General features: G+C 39.1%; 1 protein-coding gene across 1 annotated transcript in view; it reads right to left on the bottom strand.

Moving 5' to 3' along the window:
* Nucleotides 1-7,940: 7,940 nt before the first annotated feature.
* LMO4 (LIM domain only 4) overlaps nt 7,941-27,815 on the bottom strand; it is a 45,800-nt gene continuing 25,925 nt past the window's right edge. The window contains exons 3-5 of the mRNA XM_069737522.1: nt 22,559-22,655; nt 22,173-22,328; nt 7,941-8,716 (exon numbers count right to left, since the gene is read on the bottom strand). Coding sequence (XP_069593623.1) covers nt 8,708-8,716; nt 22,173-22,328; nt 22,559-22,655 — 262 coding nt within the window. The 3' untranslated portion in view covers nt 7,941-8,707. The remainder of the gene's footprint in view (nt 8,717-22,172; nt 22,329-22,558; nt 22,656-27,815) is intronic.

Genomic DNA, 27,815 nt, shown 5'->3' with positions numbered 1-27,815 from the left:
TGCTATATACTACGTGGACAGTACTATATACTACATGGCTGCTATATACTATGTGGACAGTACTATATACTACATGGCTGCTATATACTACTTGGACAGTACTGTACACTACATGGCTGCTATATACTACGTGGACAGTACTATATACTACATGGCTGCTACATACTACGTGGGCAGTACTATATACTACATGGCTGCTATATACTATGTGGGCAGTACTATATACTACATGGCTGCTATATACTACGTGGGCAGTGCTATATACTAGATGGCTGCGATATACAACACATCGGGTATTCTACAATATGTATGTATGTATATAGCAGCCACATACTATATAGCACAGGGCACGTACTATTTGTATGCTATATACTACATGGCTCCTATATACTACGTGGCCTGTGCTATATAGTATGTGGCTGCTATATACATACATATTCTAGAATATCCGATGCGTTAGAATCGGGCCACCATATAGTGTATGAAATAAGGGATCAAGTAAGTTTCCTGTATTAAGGATTCACGTGATACGTAAAAATTGTATGGTGCATACAGATAGGGTACCATAAGCTCTAAATATGGCCCTACGCATTTTTAGGCTGTGTTGCTGCTGTGGTGTGTTTGCCACAGCCGTGACAAGAAAGTGTACTGTTTGCAGTGATTTCTGAAAATTTGTTCTATGAAAGCAGTGAACAGAACCGTACACGTTATATTGAGAATACTTTACTTTTAATACTTTATACCGCTCTGTGGATATGCTCAGGCAGAATCTCAGTACTTCTGTCTTCTGAGAAGCACACTGCTTTTTGAGTGAATGGTGAGGGTTTCTCTTTGATTACTGATAATAGAGTAGGTGTTATTCAAGTATTTCACAGGATTACAGGATCTTCACATATTACACCGCACACCTAAAGAGGACTCCCATTTTTCTGCCCTCCCCCAAAATACAAAAGTTTAATGCTCCTAAAAATTACAGATGTAGTAAGTCAACTTAGCAGATGTTACAATACTTGATTAACAAAACCATGTAGTGTGTTTTCTGGCAAATTAAAGATTACTACATTTGTACAGGATCAGAACCACCATCGTGTACATAAATACAACACCAGAACCAGCAATGGAAAATGAATACAGGACCAGAACCATGTTCAGTACATGAATACAACATCAAAACCAATATTAGTACGTGTATATAGAACCAGAATAATCATCTGTACACGCATACAAAACCAGAAGAAAAATGAATACAAGGATACATTTCCAGAACCCCATCCAGTACATGAATGAAACCTACGTATCCATAATAAAGAAACATATTCATAATCACCATCTCTAGAAAGAGTGAAGTCATCAGGTCTGGCATAATAAAACTTTCACGCCACTTACCTAAGCTAATGAAGGATTCATTCTCTGTGTTCAATGTTTTTTTAAATGTCCATTTTTTATGTCATGTCTCTCATTTTGTACAAGTATTGGTGTTTCTTCAGATTGTTATATCATGCCTGATGAAGAAACCTAAGTAAATAGTCTCGAAAGCTTGCTTTGTAACATCACTTATTTTATTTTTGTTACACAGTAAAAGATGTCATAACTACAAGGTTATTATTTTGTTTCCCCCACTGAGAAAAATCAAATCTCTCTTCACCACAAATCTTACTCCAGCAAGGACTCTAGTGAGGTTTGTGGCAAGGTGCACTCCACTCATAAGAAACTCATAATGAATCCAGAGGCTCACACTCCAACCCACCCATTTATTCAGCCATCAAAGAACAGCGTGAAGATCACTAGTTTTGATGAATCAAGGCCTTTGTGTTTGTTAACATAAAGCAAATACACAACTTTTACCAGATATGCGGGATATTACAGTAGATGTAGAATGGATGAAATTTTACCAAATCTTATTCACACGTGTAATTGAAAGGTGTTGTGGATTTTAAATTTGCTGTAAATTGGCAAAGATTTCACTTCTTGCAATGTATTAGGCAAGATTGCAAAACACCAAGGTTACTTACAGGTAGCCAGTTTATTCCATAACCCATGACAGCACATCAGAGAGGGATCCACCCAGCAAGGACAGGACACCTACTGAAATAAAAGGGCGGTAACTCTCCCCCGCATCAGTTGGGTTATAGAGCATGAGAGGACCTCCAGGTTAATTTATACCCATAGCCAACACCACATCATAAAAAACAACCAAACTGTAGTGCACACCAATATGGTGAGAAAGGGGGTGGGAATATACAGGCACGGTCATGGGTTCTGGCTAAAACGGCTACTGGTATGTAACCATGGCATTTTCCCTTCACTCATGAAAACACACCCGAGATTTTTGGAGAATTGAATCATCTTAGGGAGGAATCACTGCTTGCAGCACTCTTCTACCAAAGGTTAAGTCAGCAGAGGACAGATTCAGTCTGTAGTGCCTAAAGAAGGTAGATGGTGAAGATCAGGTAGCGGCCCTACTAATATGATTAGATACCTCCGTTGCTTTTACTGCCCAGGAAGTTGCCACAGATCTGGTGGAGTGAGCCTTGATGCCTTCAGGAACCGGAGCACCTCTCACAGTGTAAAAAAAAATGGCCTCCCTGATCCATCTGGCAATAGTACCCCTGGAAATACCATACCCTTTTCTGCTATCCTGAAAGGCTACGAACAGGGACTGGTCTTTCCTCCGCCGATTTCCAGCACAAGGGTTTCCATCAAGGACATGAAACCAAATGACGTGGGGAGAGGTACCGCCCTTTCATTTCAGTAGGTTTCCTGTCCTTTCTGGGTGGATCCCCCTCTCAGGTATGCTGTCACAAGTGAAGGGAAAAATCTTCTTTTAACTCATACCTTGCTGCAGATTTTTACCCCTCAATTTACATCACATGTCAACTTGGAACTAAATTTCCGACATCTTGATTTGGTATAAGTGAGACAGTTACTGTAGCATGTGCTTTTATTGCAAAGATGTGCAAAGTAGTAAATGTTTTTCATCCATATTTGATGTTCAAGGATATGTGGATAGCGTTTTGGAAATTCTCTTGATAAATAGAAGGTGTAAAAAAAAAAAGAAAGAAAAAGATCCATAATAGACATTCAGAACAGTATTCCATTTCTTGTTTTCATACGCAAAAATCACTTGGTATAGAGCAGTAATGTTAAAGCTTTTTTTTCTTATGCATATGTATGTATTTGAAATCCATGTTGTACACAACAGATTTGTCATGGTCCATTTTTTTTAATTTCCACTTCTTATGGTGGACATAATGCACACGTAAAGCCTAGTGATGAGCGACTGTACTCGTTGCTCGGGTTTTCCCGAGCACACTCGGGTGACCTCCGAGTATTTGTGAGTGCTCAGAGATTTCGTTTTCATCGCGGCAGCTGAATGATTTACAGCCACTAGCCAGCTTGATTACATCTGGTGATTCCCTAGCCACCAGGCAACCCCCACATGTACTCAGCCTGGCTAGTAGCTGTAAATCATTCAGCTGCTGCGATGAAAACAATCTCCGAGCAGTCATAAATACTCGGAGGTCACCCGAGCAACGAGTATACTCGCTCATCACTAGTAAAGCCAAGTCTGTACATTTGTGAATGATGTTTGACACAAAGACACAGAGAGTATACAATGGGATGATTTGAGGTGGAAGAGGTCCAGATACTGCAAAACCCTGTTATTTGACAGTGTCTTGACTGTATTCAATACTGGATTCAAGACCCTAGAGTATGTTTGCTATATCTATCCTAAAGTAGTCTATTAAATCTCAAATTAAAGTTTTTAGAACTATGGGCTGAAAAAAGATCATATTTGAACTTGATAATTAATTAAATAAGCACTCCCATCAAAGTGTTTATCCTTAAAATATTGCAGTAATATTATATAGCACTGTGTCCTTACAATTGCTCATTTTGCCTTTCTGCCCAGTTACCGTATATACCCGAGTATAAGCCGACCCCCCTAATTTTGCCACAAAAAACTGGGAAAACTTATTGACTCGAGTATAAGACTAGGGTAGGAAATGCAGCAGCTACCGGTGAATTTCAAAAATAAAAATAGATGCTCCATACTGTTCATTATTGCCCCATAAGATGCTCCATATAAAGCTGTGCCACATATAATGCTCCAGGCAAACCAAAAAACACTGAGCGCACTACTAAGTTCAATACAGATAAATTCTAACCGGGGTGCAAAAAAGTGGCCAAGGCATTGTGATTCAAAAAAGAAGAAAAAGACAGCCACTTATATATATGCACACCACGGATATATAGGATGACAATAACAAAAAAATATATATATAAAGACAGGAATTTTATTAACAAACCACAACAACAGAAAAAATTAAAGCATAATTAAAAACAATGGCACATGAAGAAACTTGGTCCAAATACAACTATTACATGTAGTATACAAGTGCATATTAATAAGCCCGCACACATATGCATACGATTAGAAACATACCCTCTGGCTCATGGGACTGTGGGCAAAATAAGCTAGAGTCCACACACCTATAGAACGCACAGATCCCCGGTAAGGGAAATATGCACAGGGAAGGTGGAAGCTGCCCTAATAGTAGTATCTAAATATAAACCACCTGAATATCACCGGTGGGAAGATGTGGAGACAACCCCAAGCGTGCAGAAAAAGCACCGGCAAGATTTATAGCATAGCCAAAGTACTTGCCCACCATAGAACCAGAAGCTGTTACATTACCCACAAGGAATGAAAGGGAACAACGTCCCCGTGTGCAGGCCAAAAAGGACCAAGAAACGCGGCCCAACGCGTATTGCCCTCCAAATAGGGCTTCGTCAGGGGAAGTTAATATATAATGCTCCATACCGTTCATTATTGCCCCATAGATGCTCCATATAAAGCTGTGCCACATATAATGCTCCATACTGTTCATTATTGCCCCATAGATGCTCCATATAAAGCTGTGCCACATATAATGCTCCATACTGTTCATTATTGCCCCATAGATGCTCCATATAAAGCTGTGCCACATATAATGCTCTGCACCATTCATTATGGCCCCATATAAAGCTGTGCCACATATAATGCTCTGCACCGTTCATTATTGCCCCATAGATGCTCCATATAAAGCTGTGCCCCACATATAATGCTCTGCACCATTCATTATGGCCCCATAGATGCTCCATATAAAGCTGTGCCATATAGAATGCTCTGCACCGTTCATTATGGCCCCATAGATGCTCCATATAAAGCTGCCACATATAATGCTCTGAACCGTTCATTATGGCCCCATAGATGCTCCATAGAAAGCTGTGCCCCACATATATTGCTCTGCACCATTCATTATGGCCCCATAGATGATCCATATATAGCTGTACCATATAGAATGCTGCTGCTGCAATAAAAAAAAAAATCACATACTCATCTCTCTTCGCTCAGGATGCCGGCGCTTTCAATATTTACCTGCTCCTCGTGCGGCTCCGCCTCCAGCACTGACGCTCAGCAGAGGGCGCGCACTGACTACGTCACCGTGCCCTCCGACCTGAGCGTCACAGCCAGAGGACGCTGGAGACGGAGCTGCACCGGAACGAGGAGCAGGTAAATATCGCGCTGCGATCCCCCTCCCCGTATACTCACCTACTCCTGGCGCGGTCCCTGCTTCTTCTTCCTGTACTGAGCGGTCACAGTTACCGATCATTACAGTAATGAATATGCGGCTCCACCTCTATGGGAGGTGGAGCCGCATATTCATTGCTGTAATGAGCGGTACCATGTGACCGTTCAATACAGGAAGAAGATGCAGTGCTGGAAGAAGCAGGGACCGCGCCAGCAGTAGGTAAGTATAATTACACAGCCCCCGCTCCCCCTCCCCTGCCGACCCCGGGTATGACTCGAGTATAAGCCGAGAGGGGGACTTTCAGCCCAAAAAAGTGGGCTGAAAATCTCGGCTTATACTCGAGTATATAGAGTAATTCTTCTTTCCATTAGGTTTATGACATCATGCGATTAAAAACTGACTAACTGAATCCTCCTAAGCTCTATATAGATACAGGAGGTCAATTTTCCCTGCATGAGTCATCACTGCAAAAGTATATGGCAGAGGTTGGGGGAGGGGAGAGGCAGCAGTTGGGTCAAGAGGTGAAAAGGGGAATGACTCACGCTGGGACAAGAGACTTCCTGTTTCTACAAACCACAGAGAAAATAGAATTATTAACTGGATAGAAAGGCAAAATGAGCAAGTGTAAGTACACAGTGCTATATAATAGTATGACTGCAATATACTAAGAGGATAAAAACTATGATGGGAGGATGAGTGCTTCTTAAACCATGATGTCCCATCTGACTCGCCTTACAGTAAAGAACCTTCTATCTTCTAGATATTAGAGTCACAGTACAGATTTTCAAATCTACAGCATGTTCTGATTTCCGAGAAGATTTTTGCCACTAAACGTGGAATAGGGATGGAAAACCCCGTACATTTGTAGTACACTGCACTGAAAATTTGCAGCAAGTTACAGAGTCCGCAAAGCAAATCAGGAATGTGTGAACTTAGTCTTAGGTTAGATGCATTTCTTTCCTATGACATTTATTTTATTTTTTTTAAACATACTGTAGTAGGTATTTTTATTTTTAGGCAGTTTGCTTTATTTTTTACCAAAAGCATTCATTTTTTTTTATTTTTTTGCAGCCTAAAAAAACATTTAAAATGTGTCTTGTATTTTTGGTGGTGTTTTTTGTTGTGTATTTCAAATTACAGATCGTGTGAGCCCAAGATTAATCTTTGTATCACAATCTATAAGTGATACCTTTTGGGATGTAAAAAACACAATGAAAAAAAGCATTAATAAAATACAGGTACTGATATACAAAAATAAAGGAGTTAAAAAAATGTATTGACATTACCTTAGTAGAAAAACTTGCAAAAGAAAAAAAATAATTTGCATATAGTGCAGATGGTTGCATGTATAATTTAGCATAATTTCTCCGACATATAGCTTCCGAGTATGTTATTGTATACCTTCTATAGACTCCTATTAAAAAATAAAATACAGTGTTGTCTACACTTTGTTACTGGATGTTTCTGCATAGAAGAGGAGGCAAAAGGCAAGGTTGTAGAGGACTACAGATGTATTTGACATATACCTTGAGAACTTTCCTGACAATACTGTGGCCAGATGTTTCCTGTCAATAGGGAAATATCAGACGCAATACTTACATTGAGTTGGTAGGTCTATGGCTTTTTTCCTGCCAGGGCTGTGGAGTCAGTAAGCCAAACCTCCGACTCCTCAATTTCCATGACACCGACTCCACCAAAATGGGCTCCGTCTCTACAGCCCTGGTTACGACCACGGGCAACTAGTGGTCTCTATATCAGTGGTCATAACCATGGATACTTAAGGTCCTGCAATGCCTACACATGAGGAAAGACATAGCGAATCAGAAAAACTATACTATATTTCTAATTGAAGGCATTTGCTAATATTATACCTATTACATATTGGGATAAGGGTCTTTGGGATGGAAATACCCCTTTAAAAGGAAGTGACTCGACTATTCCAGTTGTTTTTTAAGCCATTATGGGATATATAGAAATTTTTTTTTTAAATGTTGCCACAAAAATGACTGGTAAGATGCCAAGAAGATGCTTCAGGAAAAACCCATCCGGCGCTTGAGAAGTGTCTTCGGCTTGAAAAATTATGCAGACGCGCCAGCATTTACAAGACATCATGTGCACATACCCCAAGAGATTTTGATGTCGAATTTGGAGCAGATCCTCGTCTAAAAACTATGTGAACATTCCTTAAAAGTATATTTAAAATAAAGAATTTCGTGTTCACCACTGGCCATATTTATTGGCACATTTATCCCCATTATTATCATTCATCCCCTGCAAATATTCTGCTTGGAAACTTCCCGGACGGAGAAAAAAAAAAAATATGGTCAGATTATGTTCATTATAAAAGGTAAAACTCAATTTAACTATAGCGTTTAAATTTTTTATTACTTAAATACACCATACTAGAGCAAGTCTCTGAAAATATCACAAATAAAAGTTTTTCTTCAATCAGCAAGTAGGTGAAAATTTCTACACAATAGCAGATTCTTTTCCCGCCCCTTCCCTTTTGCAATGGGAAGTAGCAACAATAGGACAAACAAAAATGTAAAAAATAAAAAAAAAATAAAATAAAATATCACATACATGCATACGTACATTGTATTTTACAGAGAGATACAATAAAAGTGTTTGTGATAAAGTACCCAAAAGCTACAACTCCCCTTTATCTTATGTTCACTTTGATTGGAACATTCTTCCTCACAGCACGTAAAATAGACAAAAGAGTGAGTAGAGTTGTCGTCAAGGGAAAGGGTGCAAACTCTGGCCAGTGCCCTGCTAATCGGTAATGAGGGTGGTAAGCAGTTTCTGAATACATCTTGTAATTTGTTTCATAAGTCATTTTCACCCTCGTCAAGAAGTCCTCCGGTAAACAGCTCAAATTATTATTATTTTTTTTTCAAAAGTCTCCCAATTAGCCCAGGTTCATGGAGTCCATAATATATGTGTCTTCAGTCCTTTTCATACACCAATAAATGTGGGGAGGGCAACCAAGAAGAGAAAAAAGGTGCAATGGCATGAAGCTGGCACTGATGCTAGCTACAAAGGTGACTTGTCTACTTGAGACATATGGGATCCATCTGCGATGAACAGAACTTGAGATGAAGGCACGCATTCTGTTTTATTCTGACCTTTTAACAAACCTAAAATGAGAAACAGAGAAACATTAGTCTGGTTTGTAGACAGTAAGAAAGAAATAATGACAATGTAACTGACAAACACTACCTTTCATATCCCACTACACTACACTAAAGGTCAATGCACATGGCTAAGCCAACAGTTCTGATCTTACTTGGTGGCATATTGAGACCTTCAGGTCCATATAATGAAAACAAAAATACTACAAGTGCAGCAGTACAGTGTTGCACATGAGAATATCTGAATAAAAGAGCATGCTTCCCCTCCCCTATGCATGAGAAAAAAACACTTTGGATACCTTCTCATAAAAAATGGTAATTCTAGGCTCATATGAGGTCAAAACAGATAACTTTGATCAGTAATACAGTTATGACAATGGTTTAATGATCGGTCGCAGAGGGCGCGACCATAAAAGAGCCTGTAAGGGAAGGGCGCCGGCCAAAGCCCAATTCAGTTGGATGTGTCCGTCCGAGGACACATTTCCGGCTGAAGTGTATTGCAGCGTAGGGCCCCTTTGCCTCCCTGCGCTGCAATACGCGCTACCAGCCAATCAGTAACCGGCAGCTAAAGTCAACGTGCCGGTCATTAGCTGTGCATGTCAGGGACTTCATGCGTTGCCCAAGACGGAACACTAATGTCAGCTACATGCTACAGAAGAATACGCCGCCGCACATCATGCGAGTGGAGAAAGGTAAGAAGAATAGTTTTTGTTTTATGCTTTGCAAAAGAGAATGAACATTATACCAAAAAGGAGCCCAGGATAGGGGTCATTATACAGGGAAAAGGCCCAGGATGCGGGGTCATTAGATCAGATTGGGCGTCATTATAAAAATCAAAGGACCCATGAAAAGTGACATTATACCAGGAAGAGGCCCGAAACATGGGATATAACAGGAAAGGGTTTAGGATGAGAGATTTATTAGAAAGTGGCCCAGGAGAGGGGATATTATAACAGGAAGGTGCTTAGAATGAAAGATTATTATAGGATGGGGTAAGGACAGGGGAAACTATTGCACGCATGTCTTTATAAGGCCTAGGACACTACAAAAGCCCAACAGAGATGGGGGCCCAGGTTCAAATTTTGTACCGTGATCCATGGGATTCCAGTTATCTAAAAATAAAAAGCTGCTTTTCAGCAGTTGGCCCTAAAAAAAAGAAAACAGTTGGAAATTGATCCAAATGGAAATTAGATTTAAATGGTTGAATGCGGCTCAGCTGTTTGCATGATTGATGCCAATTAAGACTTTTGTTCATGTGAGGTCAGTAGTAATGCAGGTTTTATTAGAAGCAGGATATCAAAGTGTAAAAGAAGACCTGTCAACCTATTCATGCATTTCTAAAAGATATTAAAATTGGCAAGAAAAGATTTTTCCAAATTCTAATCTTAATGGGAGACACAAGTATTTACTTAAAAACACGCTTGAAAAGATGAGAGGTCCTCCTTAAGGTCATGTGCACATACCCTTTTTCAGGCTGATTCCCACTAAAACTCACCATTAGAAGAGCTAAAAAAAATGCTAAAAATAATGTGTTTTTGTGGTTCTCCTGAAGGGGTCAATTTTTTGCGGTTCTCCTGAAGGGGTCAATTGAAGCACATTGGATTGCAGGAAAAGTTTGCGGTTTATTCTCAAAGTTTTTTGGACATTTTTATTCACAGATATATGCCAGTAGCTTTGTGTGCACATAGCCTTAGTCTGAAGTTTACTTGTCTGTACATATCACTATAATAAAGGAATTATTTCCCAAGTTTCATTATAGAAGCACCCCATCAAAGTTTTTTTATATTGCAATCATATTATATGGTGTACTTACAATTACACATTTTGCCTTTCTACCCAGCTAATTCTTCACTTTTCTCTGCGATATGTAAAAACAGGAAGTCTCTTTTCCCTGAATAAATCATTTCCCTCCAACTCCTGACCCAGCTGTTCCACTCTTCCCCTCCAGGGACTTTTGCAGCAACTTATGACTCGTACAGGGAAAATGGTCCTCCTGTTTCTACATAAAGATTAGAAAGATTCCACTAGTCAGTTTTTAATCACGTGATGTGATAGACCTAATGGAAAAGAGAAGAATTAGCTGGGTAGAAGGATAAAATGAGCAATTGTAAGTACACAGATCCATATAATAGGATTGCAATATGTTAAGAAGATACAATTTTTGATGGGTGGAGTGCTTCTTTAATAAAAGGGCATAGAAATCAGAGGCAATAAAATAGGCAATTAGAATTCAGTCAACTCTCAGTAAACAGGAAAAAAATCCTTAAAATAAATACTTTTAAGGAGTGTGAAAAAGATTAATTTAATGAGTTTTCCCATGTGTTTTAGCCCTACAAAATGTTCAAAAACTTACAAAAGAAATATATAAAATTTCTAAGCAACACAATGTCAGATTTGTTTTAAAATACTCTTCTGATCCTAGGAGTGCACAGAGTTAGTGAGAACTTGAGGTCTCGGAGTAAGTTCAAGGTCCCCACCTTCTCCTTCAGGAGCACCATACTTTCAAGCTAATTAAAATGATGCGGGAGTGGAGGTTCAATTCCCATGAGTTGAAGCTCAGTGTGAGAAAGGTAATTTGGCTGTCCAGAACAAAGAGATTAGAGAGCAGCCTGTGAGCATATTTAATAAATGAGCATCAAATGTCCTCTACTACGGACACAGACAACTCCAATTATATAACAACGAGGGAATTGTTGAGTGATATGTAAACTAGAAGATTTTTTTTAATAACCAATAAAGTGAATGGCGCAGACCTTAGTTTAACGCAACCTAGAATAGATAACATAATACTCTATATGCTGATTGATTGTACAGGTGAGTTTGCTTGCCTTGCCATGCTCTCCCACCCCCTTGCCAAACATAACGTAACAAAGAACTTAATTAACAAGTAAGTAAATACGGAGGGGCACATCTACGTTCAACCGCGGCTAGACCTGTAATTACGAAATGAAAACCAAATTAGAAACTCCAAGTCCTGCATAGAAGCTTCAAAGTAAACCAAACGGATTCTCACAATGACTTTTTCTTTTGCATGTAGACTGACAGCCCTAAAAATCTTACGCCTTTTCTCTTTTTTTACATTTTCAATTATATTAAATTACAAGTAGTATTAGTAATTCTAAGTTTTGACATTAAGCTGTATATTAATAAAACTGTAAGCTGGTATTTGTATGACCTTTTATATAGGCGATTGGGTTTTTAATTTTAATTTGCGGTATATAATAAAGTTGGTTCTTCAGATAGAAATGAGTGCTGAGAATTTGACATTCAGTAGAAGTTTCAGAAAAACAGAGGACACGTTTTAAGAACTGACAATCCTCAAAAATTAAGACTTAGACAGATAGCTTACTTGGTTGTCAGAGTAATATTCAGGTAATCAAGAACATTGACCACGTTAGTGTAGAAGATCAAACCTGAGGGTTTTAACCAAAAATTGTTTGTAACGTAAAATACTACAACCAAACATATTGGTCAACTGATGACATTATCTGGAAAGAAGTCACCTAAATTGTTGTTCAATAGCCATTAGTCTATATAAAATCTTTTTTGAGAATGAACAGTGGCAGGAAAAATGGTGACGCACGTAAGTCCCAAGTTCAAATCCCACCAAAGACAACATCTAAAAGGAGATTAAAGCCACGATCACAAGACATACTGAAAGGGACTTTAGATTGTGAACCCCAATGGGGAAAGTGATTAGGTCTGTAAATTATTGAGGATTTCTGTTACATAAATCAACAAAATAAATTATATCTACATTTTTCAGAAAGATTGTTCATTGAACATGTAAAGAACTAAACTAGTATCACTAGAATCAAGCACCGACCTACTTTTTTTGTGCATATGGCCACTAGAGATGTTACAAATTTTTCCAACATTTCAGGTCCCAGAAGTTTAAATTTACAAGAATCCATAAAAAAAAGGCCAGCCTGCCATCAATCTGGAGAATTTGTTGAGACAGAAAGAACATAAAATTTAAAAAAACACCATCTATTAGGCCTTGACCTGATTCCTTTTGCCACAGCTATCCTAGTCCTAAGGCCCACACAGGTTTTTCCAACACAGAGATCAACAAGGTCATGAGAAGGTTGGGCTTCAGAACCAAAAAGTTGGTCTAAAATATGGAGCTGAATCACTTCTGCAACAGCTAGGGACGCTGCTACTGAGGGAAGTCAGTTGATGGTCTAGCAGGTGAGTGTAATGCTTTTTTTTGCCTTCATTATTTTTTAACCTCTTTCAAGCCGCTTGTAGTATACAGTGTCCTCAGAGCATAATGAATGGCAATAAAGGAACTTTCAATTTGGAACAAATTGAATCTGCTGACCAATTTGAGAAAATCTGCCTTAAACGAAATTTGTGAGATTTGGAAATCTTAAATGTCAACCTAAAGTCATCTGCTGATCAGTGCAAATTGGCTTGATGCATAGACATTTAATGACTCAAGTTAGCAAAATATCTACATGTTCCCAATTGCTTGGGAACATGAAGATTTTTTGCCAACTGCTTGGCATAGTTGTGGTCTTAACCTTTTCTTTTTCCAAGAGAAAAGGAAAGGATCACATAATTGTAATGACGTACATCAAAAAAACGCTCAATAATTCAAACATTTAGTTAGTCATATTAAAATATTATATCACACATGTCCAGATTCAGCCCTAATGCCTTATAAACCAGAGTGAAAGCTGAACTATTTAGATAAGGCTTTAGTTAAATAAAGGCCAATGAAAGGTAGCGAGCGGTGTACCCTATGGTGCGAGTCTCTAGGATAGCTGTATCACTAGGGTAATTTTTAGGCAAGAAAGTGCAAAATTTAAAGAGGTTGACCGGTTAAAGGACATTGTCTATCCAAAGGATAGGTAATAACCTTTAGATCAGTGACGGTCAGTCCATTGGGAGCCCCAACAATGAGCAAATACAGCAATTTTACTCCCAGTTAAAAATGGAGAGGCAGAGTGCATGCTCGACTGCTGCTCAATATATTCTCTATAGAGGCCACCGGACCAGAAAAAGTAGAAGGCATCACTCAGCAGTCCCACAGGAAATTATTGGAGCAGTGATGAAGCATGAGTACTGCTGATCTAATTCAATGGGGATAAAAGTGTGTTGTTGTGCCGATTTGTGGGGGTCCTATCAGCAGGGCTGTGGAGTCGTGAGTGTGTCTATTTTGTTGGAGTTGTTATTAAGTGGACTGACTCAGACTCCTAAAATATATAATAAATTGGGTATAGTAGATCAATGCAGAATGTGCTGAAATTTATTTTCAGAAGAATTTGGGAAAGTTATGAAGTGTCCTAAAAATGTCTGTTCTGTTCCTGATCTAAGGATGCCTGCTTTTAGTGGAGATGAATCTGTGCTGTACTTTATGTTCATGCTCAGTAGTGACCAGGGCTGTGAAGTCAGAAGTCAGGAAATTGAGGAGTTGGTGGTTTGACTTTCCGACTTACCGGCCCTGTCTATCAGTCAGACCCCTATCCATCTATAAAATATCTATCCCTGTTAGACCATTATGTTGTAAGACAGAACAAAGCCTGAGCAGACCACCCAGAAGCAATACATACTTTTATTTGTTACTATGGCATCAAGCAACAAAAAGTTATAATGTAATAGGACCAAAGTTGGTAAGTTGGTTTGGTTACATGTTACGGTTCAGCCTACAATCTAGTTGGTAGCATGTTTTATGGGGCTTTTATGTAAAAGTAAGAAGGTAGTATAACTCAGGACGAGGATCGCATCGAAGTGCTCGGAGTGGCAGTTGGCTCTCCCGATCAAAGCATGACAGCATGCATTTCTATGCAGCTTTCACACTTGGGTCAGAAGAGAGCTGCCAGCCAGTCCGAGCATTGCGGTGCGATCCTCGTCTAGAGTTATATTACCAACTCATTCTTCCATTACATTGCAAGCTAAACAAGAATTGTTAAAAATGCTTGTTTCACGATTAACCTTATCATGTAAACAGGCAACCTATCACCCTATGAAGAAACAAAAAGCTTGTTCATTGGGTGAAATTATCTTTTGTACAGAATTAAAGTTCTTCGTTCTCAGTGGTGCATCATCCTGTGTACACAGGACTCACACTGCCGAGAATAATAGCAGCCTATGTGAACTGTGAGATCCACTACAGATCTGCCTGGGCAAAAAAGCAGTTTGGTAAATTTACCGATCGGCGGTTGTATCCAACAGGCTGTCGGTCTGTGTAAATGGACTATTAGTCTGGCTTTCAAGTATTTAATGGTGCAGTTGGCCAAAAGGAAAAAAAAAAAATCAGGCCCTTGGAGTTTTTGTATTTTTACAAAATACTTCATCCTCTTATAATTTCTTATCAGCTGCAGCTTGTTAAAAAAAAAAATGAAATATATTTCCAAACTTCCATCGCATAAGAAGTAGCTTTGATCTCCTTTATAGGTTATTAAACTCATAATTGCAATATGCAATCAAAGCATTTGTGCCTATCAGCATGTACACACTCTCTTCTTCATATGGTTAAATAGTCATTATGTGAAGTTTAACAGTCCAGCCACATTATGAGGAATGTAATAGTTATGTGGACACTTTAGGCCAGAGTCAAATATTGTGTTAAAGCAAAACTAGACGTTGGTAGAAAGAAATCTAAACTTTCAATGGTAGGAAACTGTACTGGGCCTCGCAAAGCACTAATACAAGCAACATTTAGGAGTTATTCCCATCTTTTTAGATGGGTATTGTTGAATAGAGCTTGAGAAAACAAGAACTTTTTCATTTTAATGCTTATTAAACTTCTTAGCTGCTCTTGAGATATTAACACTTTTTTCCCCATTACATAGGTGACCGACCACCACTGTTGCCCGAACATGCACAGTGCTCACGAGTGCTTTTCTATTGAGCTTGTAAGTACTGCTTAGGCCAGGATCACACATACGCGAGATACGGACGAGTCTCGCAGGTGAAATCCCTCCTCTGGCGCCGGCACTTGGGAGCGGAGCGTGCAGCTCCATGTGTTGCTGTGCGGCTGCACGCTCCGCGCCAGAGGAGGGATTTCACCTGCGAGACTCGGCCGTATCTCGCGTATGTATGATCCCGGCCTTAGAAGCTGGCTGGGATCGCTGAAGCACACTGTCAGCTCTTAATCCTGTCCAGCGCTTACAAGCTAGACAACAATGGTGGTCTGTCTCCTAGGCAACAAACTGTAAACAAAAAGTGCTAATATCTAAAATACACCGCAAATTGCAAAAAATAATATCCAACACCACTCATCTGGGAGGATGGGAATAACCCTTTAAAACTAAATATTTTATTTCAGATTACTAAAATACGTAAAGAATGAGATACAGCGACAGATATTTTTTGCGAGTATTTTATAACATCCTTTAAAGGAAGAGAAAAAAAAAAAAGGACCAAAACACTAATTCGTAGCATAAGTACCTAGAAAGTAATAGAATACAAATATTACCTCTTTTGTCATTATATACATTAATGAAAATACGGTATATAGAGACAAAATTCCTTTCCTGCATATCTATTTCCTGGATACGTTATTATGTGCACATATAAAATGAGTAACAAATCCATTAAGTTGTGTTTAAATGTAATCCAATATGAAGGTAATTGCTTTTGGGAAATGCCGCTAAGATATTGGGTTAACAGTTCCATAAATGATACATAGCGTAGGTATTCAAATACTGGTCCCTGTGCACCAAATAATTTACAAAATCCGAAGTTATTATTTTATTTGCCTACGCCGAGGAGAGAATAAAAGCTTTTATTTTCCCTTTAATTTTCAGCGCATTAATGAAGTTTCTATTGCAAATCCATATAGTAGCAGCAACTGAAGTATGCATTTTTTGTTTCACTGCAATAACTCAGTGCAGCGTGATTGCCTGGGTTAATGATGAAAAAGTCAAACACGCTATCAGAGCTGATGGAAAAATCTATCACCAATTTGAAATTAAAATTCATATGTGGTCAATAAGATTTACTACCCATGCAAGTGAAGCTGTAAAGAGTAAATGAATCAATGTCATCAATACGTAATCAGTATGAAATATGATGTGAATACAATTATGTGCAGGAGTCGGGCATTCCTTCTTTTTTCCCTTGAACCAGCGCGGAATGAACAGACTTAGTGAGGACTGACAGTAATTGGTACAAATTAGACACAGCAGTTATCAAAATGCACTCACTAGAATAGCAAGGAGACTTATTAGGAAAATGAAGCTAGATCTTAAACAGTCTCCTTCTCTACAACTGTTGATCTGAATTCCCGCTCTCATACATTCATTTCAATGTATTCAATGTATTAATTTTCCCCTTTGACTTCAAGTGGGAAGAACTGCATCGTACATGTAGATCTCGTTTCTACAGATTACATGGGCCTACCTGAGTAGTGTGGGTGGGACACAGGGGCAGTTGTAATGTGTGCAAAATGTTAAGGGTTATGCAAGATTTCAAAAGAAAAGTTTGATTTTTGTTGTGTTTTTTTTGCTGGGAGTGATTTTACTTTTACAGTATTTTTTTTAAAGGGACTCCAGGGACATTATTTGTTTTAAGGGAGAACTCAAGGGCATTATTAAAGGGTAAGGGTATGTGCACACATAGGTTGGATCTCTGCGGATTTTTCCGCACCTGTTTTTGTTTTTGCAGGTTAACCGCACTGCGGATTATCTGCGGATTTACTGCGGAATTACCGCGATTTTTGTGCAGATTCCACCTGCGGTTTTACACCTGCAGATTATTATTGAGGAGCAGGTGTAAACCGCTGCGGAATCCGCACAAAGAATTGACATGCTGCGGAATCCGAGCATTTTTTTCCGCAGCATGTGCACTGCGGATTTTGTTATCCATGGTTTACATGATACTGTAAACTCATGGAAAACTGCTGCGAATCCACAGCATCAAAACTGCAAAATCCGCAGCGTGTGCACATATAGCCTTAGACAATGAAATTCTTGCATTACCCAAGACACTGGCAACCTACATTATGCCATTGCATGAAGAAGCCAACTGCGGAGATCTAGCTATAATGAAACTACAACTCCCAGCATATTAGAGTCTTAGAGGTGGTAGATCCCTACTACAGAACATTTCCTGAACAAAGATTTTTTTATATTTACATACACACATAACTACATATACATACACACATTATAACTACATATACATACACACATTATAACTACATATACATACACACATTATAACTACATATACATACACACATTATAACTACATATACATACACACATTATAACTACATATACATACACACATTATAACTACATATACATACACACATTACAGCTACATATACATACACACATTATAACTACATATACATACACACATTATAACTACATATACATACACACATTATAACTACATATACATACACACATTATAACTACATATACATACACACATTACAACTACATATACATACATGCATACATATATTAGAACTAAATATACATACACACACATAACTACACATACACATTATAACTACATATACATGCATACACAAACGGTGTGTGCTTAAAACCAGAATTAAACATGGAAAACACTAGCATTAGACATAGGAAGTCTACAGTGATATTACGTGATCTGAGAAAAGTTTGTATATAATGTGTGTAATAAAAATATACATGATATATTTTCATTACACACATTATATACAAATTTTCTCCTATAACGTAACATCACCGTAGACTTCCTATGTCTAATGCTAGTGTTTTCCATGTTTAATTTAACTTCCAATATTTAATAACTTGGACCTGGATGCCACTGTTCATGTACGAGTCACAGATTTTATGAGAGCAGCAGTATTGGATAATACAAGCAGCACAGAGTGGCGTGTGTATAATGCAACCACATGTGGCGGGCCGGTAGACATATAGTCTGGATCTATAAAGTACTCCCAACTTGCAATTATGTGTTTGTTGTTTTAAGCAGATAAATAGAATTGCTCTGGTTAATTATGTTGGATCAAATAGAGACAAAAAAGGAAGTGAAATGACAAGTTAAATGTTGACAAAACAGTTATTCTGCTAGACAGGAAGGCTGGAAATGACATTTACTGAGCTCAGCCCGATGCAAAGACGTGAGATCACTTCCCATCAGGAACCATATGCAGGAAATAAACAGAGGCTACACATGAGATTAATAAATAATGGAAAGCACTTGATTTGGTTTCCTTAAATATGGAGATCTGGTTCCTAGTTATCATAGGGAAGCGGTTATTACTAAGACTATCCAGGCTTATGATGGGACTGTCACTAAAGTGATCTCTCTACATCAGGCCCTCTATAGGATAAGGCGAGGGGGAGAAATTACAATGACCACATATTCCGTGGTCCTTTATATGTGTGGAGGGGTCATATACTTCTATTTTAATAAAGCACAGTAAATAAGCCAACAGTGACAGACCGGCAAGCGAGGAGAGGACCCTGCCTTTATAGATGGCTACATAAAGGCGCTGTCTGGTGACGGCCTCGGAGGTCACAGCTTATTTTTCCTGGGCTTTAATTAACAGTAAACAGACATAAAATGGCGCCTTAATTATTTCATCTGGAATTATAATTAAAAGTCCCTTGTGGTTAAAATTCCTCGTGATGTTCTCTGGTGTAAATGCTTCATATTCTACTCAGCAGTTTCTTAGTTACATCTGTTTCTAAAAAAAAACAAAAAAAACAACAACCCTGATGACAAATATGGCCACCATTACAACACTGAAGGGTCATCGCCTCTGCGTAGGCATGTGGAAATACATCTTCTGCTCTCCACAAGGATCCCGACAAAGATTATCCATTCAGGTGTCTAGAAGAGCTGAGTGACTACCAGTAAAAGAGCTATAATGGTGGCCATATTACCAGTTGATACATTGTGGCATGTAAGCTATGATCCTTATTTATGACCAGCTACGAACTTACAGATCACCTCCAACTTGTCCAACTTAATGGATTAATCAGGGGCGGATTTTCCTCCTCACTTGGGGTCCGTCACCTCAGCGTGCACATTCTGATTGAAGTTATTGTATTAAATGCCACAATTATCTGTGAGGGTCTGAGCAGCGGATCTGTACCCCTGCCCAGTAAGGATGGGTGTAGGACATGCGCCGCTCCACTACATCTACTGTCCTTCAATCACATACTCACAAACCTAAACTTTGCAAATGGTATAAATTATGTAGTCCTTATAGTTGCCTCTCAGTCCAGTAGTAGCCCAAAAAAGGAAGCAGCACCCCACTGTCTGTAAATAAGGAGCTATTTTATTTAGCCCATGATGGCGATGTTTCGGTTCATTGTTGCGAACCTTTTTCAAGTGTAGCGAACCTTTCCAGCAATGAAGAACAATGACCCTGAAATTCTGTTGCACTAGATCCTAAGCAATAATGTAGACTACTGGAGGTGCACAATGTGCTGTTCATGAGCAAAAATAAAATAAATAGTAAGGACTATAGGCATAACTCAAATACCCTTCGTGCCTCGGTCTTAAACCGGCAAATCCACACATTGGGGGTTCATACGTCTGCAGTCACACAGAGTGACTGCAGAATTACCGGTTTTGGCCGGACAACCTCTTTAAGTAGGTTGAAAATATTCTGCTTTCAGTTTGCGACTACTTTTAGGACGCAAGATCAAGATGCTCTACACCCTTTACATTTTATAATCTTCTTCATAACTATATGGCATGGCTGAACACAATGCATAACTGGCACTAACAACAAGGTCATTAAAAAAATATATACATTTTACAGTAAAAAAAAAATACATTAAAGGGAACCCGTCATCAAGATTTTACTAAGTAAACTACAGACACTATCAGGTCGGCGCCGTTATACTGATTAAGATGATACCTTGGTTGATGAAATCCGTTTTGTGGTTGTTTAATCTTTATTTGTAGTTATCAGTTAATTCTCATGCTTCGGTTCGGCCTGTGTGGGTAGGAGGGGGGGCTGGTGGGGCTTTATTTCATGCTCTGTTCTCATATTCATCCTTAAGGGCTTAACTGACAGGTCACTGATCCTTCAGGTAACCTGCCCCCTATTTTAAATACTGCATATAGAAGTATTGGCTTTGAAAAAATACATTTGGCTGTAGCAAAATCGTGCCGGCAGCGGCGCCTGCACAGTAGCATCTCCCTCTTAAAGTTGCCGCCATACTGCAGGAGTCAAATTTTTTGCTCCAACAAAATAGCAGCAGTGCATGTGCAGTATCATCTATTGCTTGCAGATAGATGCTACTGCGCAAGCACTGATGCTATTTTGCTGCAGACAAATTTTTGTTTGCGTACAACAAAATGGCAATGGCGGCGCATGCGAAGTAGCATTTATCATCAAGCAATGCTCTTAATGTGTGCATGCCCCATCCAATGGTGGGCATCTCTTGTGCAGATTGAGAGCATCACTTGCTGATGGATGCTAGGGCGCATGCCTCGCCATTTTGCTCGGAGGCAAAAAAATTTCCACTGCAGCAACATGGCGGCAGCGCATGCACAGTAGCATCTATCGGTAAGGCAGTCAGTGGCTCCGGTACGTGTGGTGACAGTTTCCTCACGTACTGGAGACACTGACTCACGTAGACACATTCAAATAAATGTGTCCCAGCACATGTCAGCGTGTTTTCACGGACCGTGTGTCCGTTTGCAAAACACGGAGACATGTCAGTGTTCGTGGGAGCGCACGTATCACACGGACCCATTAAAGTCAATGGGTCCGTGTAAACACGTACCGCACACGGATGCTGTCCGTGTGCCATCTGTGTGCTGTCCATGTGCGTTTTTCCTGTCATAGGGTTAAAATTGTAAAAATTGTTGCAATACACGGACACACGTACAGCAAACGGATAGCACACATACAGCACACGAACCCTAAAAACGTACTCACGGACATCACACGGATCCCACACGGATGGCCTACGTGAGCACACGGACACTGATAACTCCGGTACCGTTTTCTCCGGTACCGGAATTATCTGGACGTGAGAGACTGGCCTAAGAGAGGATACTGCGCAGGTGCCGCTGCCGAAACCATTTTGCTGGAGGTAATTTTCTCAAAGCCAGCACTTCAAATAATACAAATAATAAGTGTATATATATCTGGGCTAGATAAAGTGGTGGCCTTGGGGTATGATCAAACGGTGATTTTTTTTGCAGCTTTTTTTCTACACTAGAGTGCAGAGTATTGGCAGGAAAAACTGCACTTTACATGCGGTTTTAACGCATTCATTAGAATAGGTAAAAAGTGCAGTGTCTGAATAAAGAAAGGCATAGCAGCGCAAAAAAATAAAAAAAAGCAGCAAAAATGTGAACAAGCCCAAATGTTGTTCCTTTTTATATACTTAACTATAAGCATAAAATAAATCAGATCTGTTCTGCATCTGATGGCCCTAATCATGTAAGAAATGCAAATAAGGACAGGAAAAATACCGTAATTGTGACAATTAGCCTCCTAGAAAATAAAAAGCTTGTTAATAAAGAGTCAAGTATTCACCTTCTGGTCTGGCAGTAGTGGATTGCTCTGAAGTGAATTCAAATGACCATTGATAAGAGCTGTAGGTCTATCATGTTCGCAGAATAAACTGCCATTGATGTAGTGAAACCGGTCCCCCGGGACGAGGCGATTCCGACAGGTTGAGCACGTAAAACACTGCACGGCAGAAGAGGGAAGGTAACAGAAACAAATTAATCAACGGAGAAGAAGAAAAAAAAAAAAAGGTTGATAAAATAATACTATAGATCATAGCTTCAATCAAGTGATTAAGCAAACTCAAATGGGGATTTGGTTTAACTCCTTTGATGCCAGACACCATTAAATACCCCATTTTTCTGATTAAAAAAAAAAAAAGTTAAAACTATCAGATAGCGTCGTAGAAGTACCTTGAGATGATAGACGTTTCCTTGTGCCCTCATGACCAGTTCACTGGCTGGAATTGACTGCCCACAAGCGCTGCAAGCACCGCTATTTCCAAATAACCTATGACAACACAAAAAAGGTAGAAAATGAGGATTGATCATGGTTAATGATACACTGTAGCTCCAAAATGGATTATAGGTACAGTGCTGGACAGAGGACATGGGAGGGGACAATAATAAAACAATTATACATTTTTTAATTACGGTATTGCCCCTTCCCATGTCCTCCGTCCAGCACTGCACCTATAATAGAATATAATATAAATATTATAATATTTTTAATTTTTATTTTATTTATTTCTATATATATATATATATATATATATATATATATATATATATATATATATATATATAAAAGTTTTTTTTAATTTTTTTACAACCCTTTAATTTCGCATGGAGTCATAGGATTTTATAAAAAAAAAAAAAAAAAAACGCAGTCTTACGCCTCAAGAAGATGCAAGCCCACATTTTTATCAGATATCCGGGCTGATCATAAACAAAAATCTAAAACAGATACAATTTATGACTGCAGTTTAAATGCATTGTGTCCTTGAAATTATTTGAAGAACTCTTTTTTTTTTTTGTGGTTTAATCATATCAAGAGATATGAGTCATCAAAGGGGTTAAGGGGATTTGATTGTATATCTAAGAAGACATCATGCTCGGTGTATTGAAACTCTAGCAAACCGCCATCAGAGCAGAGTTTCCATTAGGAAGTCACTGCTATCCAGGTTGATATATAATGTGTATGGGTTAACCTTTTCAATCATAGTGTCAACACTTTAGATTTGCCTCCGCTCATCTCTTTCATTCTAACCTTCTCTCTCTCTCTCTTGATAATGAAATGCTTGCTCCGACTTCCCTCTATCTGCTCCTGAGTCCACAATTTAGATTACTTCATCTCTGCTAGCAACAAACTGAATGAAATTTCGATTTGAGCAGAAAGTAATTTACCGGGATCTGGACCCATTTGTCATCATATCTCTCTGGGTGTTTGTTGTATCACTGCAGTTTTCCTATGCAATCAAATGAGACCACAACATCTGCCATAGGGGGGCTGGTGGGGGAGTAGTGTTGAAAGGGGGGAGGAAGTGGGAAATTAAAAAAAAATGATATACATAATTTTTTTAATACATTTAAGCACTCACCAAAACAGTGCACACGTTAATGAAGATTGCATTTTACCTCCGTCAAGCGAGCGAAAAGTTAATTTCGTTTGACATTTTGCCTTTCAGGAGGCACTAGTGGCTGGCTCATAATGTCTAGAACCCAAGGATAAGTCTTTTCCAAATGGACAGATGTTAATTACTGAACTTTTTTTTTTTTTTTTAATTTAAAAGGGAAAGCTTATGCGGATCCCAAATTGAATCTCGCCTATTATTTATAGTGGATTAGAGCACTGAATGCTTGACAATGAAAGGACAATGGTGTTACATTTCCTCCTCCAATAGAACTTTTAATGGATATTATGGTTAAAAAAAAAAAAAAAAAAACACGTGCGAGAACTGAAGCTGACCCTGGCGACCAGTCAAAAAAGATACAATAAAATAATTATATATACATTAATGTAGGATTCCTATTGCTTGCTATCTAGTTTTTCCATTTTATTTAAGTATTAGGCCTAATGTTTAGCGATTTCTCAGAGAATACGAGGCCATAAAACTATTTCAAGGGCTTTGTTACCCATAGCAACAGTTCAGCTGTGTGAACTGGATTGGACTGGTTGCTATGGTCAACAAGGATATGACGAAAAGTAGTCTATCACTGCCCAGAGCAACCAATCACAATGCAACCATTTATTGAAAATTAAAAGATGCATTGTGATTGGTCGATTTAAAAAAACAAAAAAAAACAAATAGAGATATAAAAATCATTCCTGTTGTATCCAACTGCTGGAGTCTATTGGTGGCTCAGTGAATTGTATAGTTGCCTTAAAGGGGGTATGCTTAAGTTATTAAGCTTTATTTTTCTTTAATTAGTCAGACAACATTACAATAAGTAAGTTTTCAGTTGACATGCTTTTTTTCCCCTTATCTGCTGTTATTCTCCTGCAATGAAAGCTTTTATCTCACATAGTGCTCACATGTAAAGCGCCATGGAATAAATGGCGCTATAACAATAAATAATAATAATAATAATAATAATAGTGTACAGTTGGCTTCCATGGAGCCAATTCCTGCCCAGACCCTGGTTAAGTATAAGCAGCAGCTACATTCCAAAATAGTGGTTAACTCCCAATATCCCAGCCACCCCTGACCAGCCCATTGGTTTATATTCACCACTTAGCTGCTCGCCACCCTCCTCCTACCTCTCAGCTCCTGATAAGCTGCTGTTATAAATCTAGTGATTGATAAGACTCAAACAGTGTAGACTGAATGTGTTACAGCAGAATGCGTGCCAAGCTTTATAGTTCTAATACTACAGCTGTACTATCAGAGAAACTGTAACTCAATGAGAGCACGTGCTGCCAGAAACCAGGACGTAAAGAGACTGGAAAGCTATGGGCAGCTATGGACAACTTGAGTAAAGAACTCCTTCTTTAAAAAGGTATGCGCACATGACATCTTTTTCAGCTGGATTCTGTCTGGACCCGCTTGATGAAGCGGAAAGAAGAAAAAGAACACACCATTAGTAAAGAAGCTACAGGGAAAGCGCCATTAGTGTTTTCCAAAAACATGTTCTGCATCAAAAATGACGCTCTTTACGTTGGTGTTTAAAAGATGCTGTGTGGTCATACTATTAAAGCACTGGGGTCCTGAGTTAAAATCAGAGAATCATCTGCATGAACTATGCATGTTCTCCCCTTGGTTATATGGGTTCTCTCATTTCCTCTCAAAACATTCTCATTGGTTGATGATTCTTTGCACAGGGCTGAGTATTAGGTTTAGGTTAGTGCTACAGTGGGGCAAAAAAGTATTTAGTCAGTCAGCAATAGTGCAAGTTCCCCCACTTTAAAAGATGAGAGGCGTCTGTAATTTACATCATAGGTAGACCTCAACTATGGGAGACAATCTGAGAAAAAAAAATCCAGAAAATCACATTGTCTGTTTTTTTAACAATTTATTTGCATATTATGGTGGAAAATAAGTATTTGGTCAGAAACAAACAATCAAGATTTCTGGCTCTCACAGACCTGTAACTTCTTCTTTAAGAGTCTCCTCTTTCCTCCACTCATTACCTGTAGTAATGGCACCTGTTTAAACTTGTTATCAGTATAAAAAGACACCTGTGCACACCCTCAAACAGTCTGACTCCAAACTCCACTATGGTGAAGACCAAAGAGCTGTCAAAGGACACCAGAAACAAAATTGTAGCCCTGCACCAGGCTGGGAAGACTGAATCTGCAATAGCCAACCAGCTTGGAGTGAAGAAATCAACAGTGGGAGCAATAATTAGAAAATGGAAGACATACAAGACCACTGATAATCTCCATCGATCTGGGGCTCCACGCAAAATCCCACCCCGTGGGGTCAGAATGATCACAAGAACGGTGAGCAAAAATCCCAGAACCACGCGGGGGGACCTAGTGAATGAACTGCAGAGAGCTGGGACCAATGTAACAAGGCCTACCATAAGTAACACACTACGCCACCATGGACTCAGATCCTGCAGTGCCAGACGTGTCCCACTGCTTAAGCCAGTACATGTCCGGGCCCGTTTGAAGTTTGCTAGAGAGCATTTGGATGATCCAGAGGAGTTTTGGGAGAATGTCCTATGGTCTGATGAAACCAAACTGGAACTGTTTGGTAGAAACACAACTTGTCGTGTTTGGAGGAAAAAGAATACTGAGTTGCATCCATCAAACACCATACCTACTGTAAAGCATGGTGGTGGAAACATCATGCTTTGGGGCTGTTTCTCTGCAAAGGGGCCAGGACGACTGATCCGGGTACATGAAAGAATGAATGGGGCCATGTATCGTGAGATTTTGAGTGCAAACCTCCTTCCATCAGCAAGGGCATTGAAGATGAAACGTGGCTGGTTCTTTCAACATGACAATGATCCAAAGCACACCGCCAGGGCATCGAAGGAGTGGCTTCGTAAGAAGCATTTCAAGGTCCTGGAGTGGCCTAGCCAGTCTCCAGATCTCAACCCTATAGAAAACCTTTGGAGGGAGTTGAAAGTCTGTGTTGCCAAGCGAAAAGCCAAAAACAACACTGCTCTAGAGGAGATCTGCATGGAGGAATGGGCCAACATACCAACAACAGTGTGTGGCAACCTTGTGAAGACTTACAGAAAACGTTTGACCTCTGTCATTGCCAACAAAGGATATATTACAAAGTATTGAGATGAAATTTTGTTTCTGACCAAATACTTATTTTCCACCATAATATGCAAATAAATTGTTAAAAAAAACAGACAATGTGATTTTCTGGATTTTTTTTTCTCAGTTTGTCTCCCATAGTTGAGGTCTACCTATGATGTAAATTACAGACGCCTCTCATCTTTTTAAGTGGTGGAACTTGCACTATTGCTGACTGACTAAATACTTTTTTGCCCCACTGTATATAAAGTTATTACACGGAACTTTGTTTCTTGTAGACTTGAGTTGTGTTTTTGATCAGCCTTTGAAATTATATTAATTTTATACAAAAATGAGATCTGGCCAGCCTTTGAAACCCTGTAAATTATGACCACTATATTAACACTTTTTGAAAATGACCTTTTCTGTTGTTAGAGTGCAATAAATGTACATGTTTGATAGCAGTTATAAAAGTGGATTTTACCCATCTACCAGGTCTTGCATAACAATACTAAGGATCAGTGGGAATCTTCTTCAGGAGTGGTCATGCTGGTGGCATTTCAGAAAACTGAAGACAGCCATTCTGTTGCCTACTGGTGTTTTCCACTACTCTAGTTGCCATCTAAACCCCATTTGTTGCATAACTAACATTAACTGCAGAAATTTCTCCTCATATCTGAATGAACTCCCTAAAGGGAAATGACACTTAAAAAAAACACACTTTACAGAGTTAAAATTAAAAAAGTGGACAATGTCTAGGTAATGTCATACCCTATGATCACCAACATGTACATGGGCATAGCAATTGACGAAAAGGTCTGAATACGGGATCACATTTCAAGTAGTGATGAGTGAATGTGCTTGGATAAGGTGTTATCGGAGCATGCTCATGTGCTGACCGAGTGTCTTCGACGTGCTCGAAAAATATGTTCGAGCCCCCATGGCTGCATGTCTAGTGGCCGTTAAACAGCTGAA

Source organism: Ranitomeya imitator, chromosome 8, assembly GCF_032444005.1.
Source record: "Ranitomeya imitator isolate aRanImi1 chromosome 8, aRanImi1.pri, whole genome shotgun sequence".
Taxonomy (NCBI): domain Eukaryota; kingdom Metazoa; phylum Chordata; class Amphibia; order Anura; family Dendrobatidae; genus Ranitomeya; species Ranitomeya imitator.
The sequence above is the reverse complement of the archived record's forward strand: the minus strand, read 5'-3'. Positions and strand labels throughout refer to the sequence as shown.